Genomic DNA, 230 nt, shown 5'->3' with positions numbered 1-230 from the left:
CATTCCTCTTCCTCCCCACTCCCCCCCCCCTTCCCCCCACACCTCCCCAAACCTCACCTGTCTCGAACTGCGTGTCGGGGTTATTCGTCTCGTACCAGTACCTGTCGCCGACTTTGAGCCTGAGGAACTGGTCGGCGAGGATGCAGGCGAAGGTGGGGCCGACGAGGCTTCCCTTGACCGGGGTTTCCGCCATCCCGCCGATGAACAGGTCGATGTCGTCTACGTGTCTG

General features: G+C 62.6%; 1 protein-coding gene across 1 annotated transcript in view; it reads right to left on the bottom strand.

Annotated features, from left to right (window-relative positions):
- LOC119588475 (chorion peroxidase-like) overlaps window positions 1–230 on the bottom strand; it is a 12960-nt gene that overhangs the window by 811 nt on the left and 11919 nt on the right. The window contains exon 12 of the mRNA XM_037937124.1: window positions 58–227. Coding sequence (XP_037793052.1) covers window positions 58–227 — 170 coding nt within the window. The remainder of the gene's footprint in view (window positions 1–57; window positions 228–230) is intronic.

The sequence above is a fragment of the Penaeus monodon genome, chromosome 24 (assembly GCF_015228065.2).
Source record: "Penaeus monodon isolate SGIC_2016 chromosome 24, NSTDA_Pmon_1, whole genome shotgun sequence".
NCBI lineage: Eukaryota > Metazoa > Arthropoda > Malacostraca > Decapoda > Penaeidae > Penaeus > Penaeus monodon.
The sequence above is the reverse complement of the archived record's forward strand: the minus strand, read 5'-3'. Positions and strand labels throughout refer to the sequence as shown.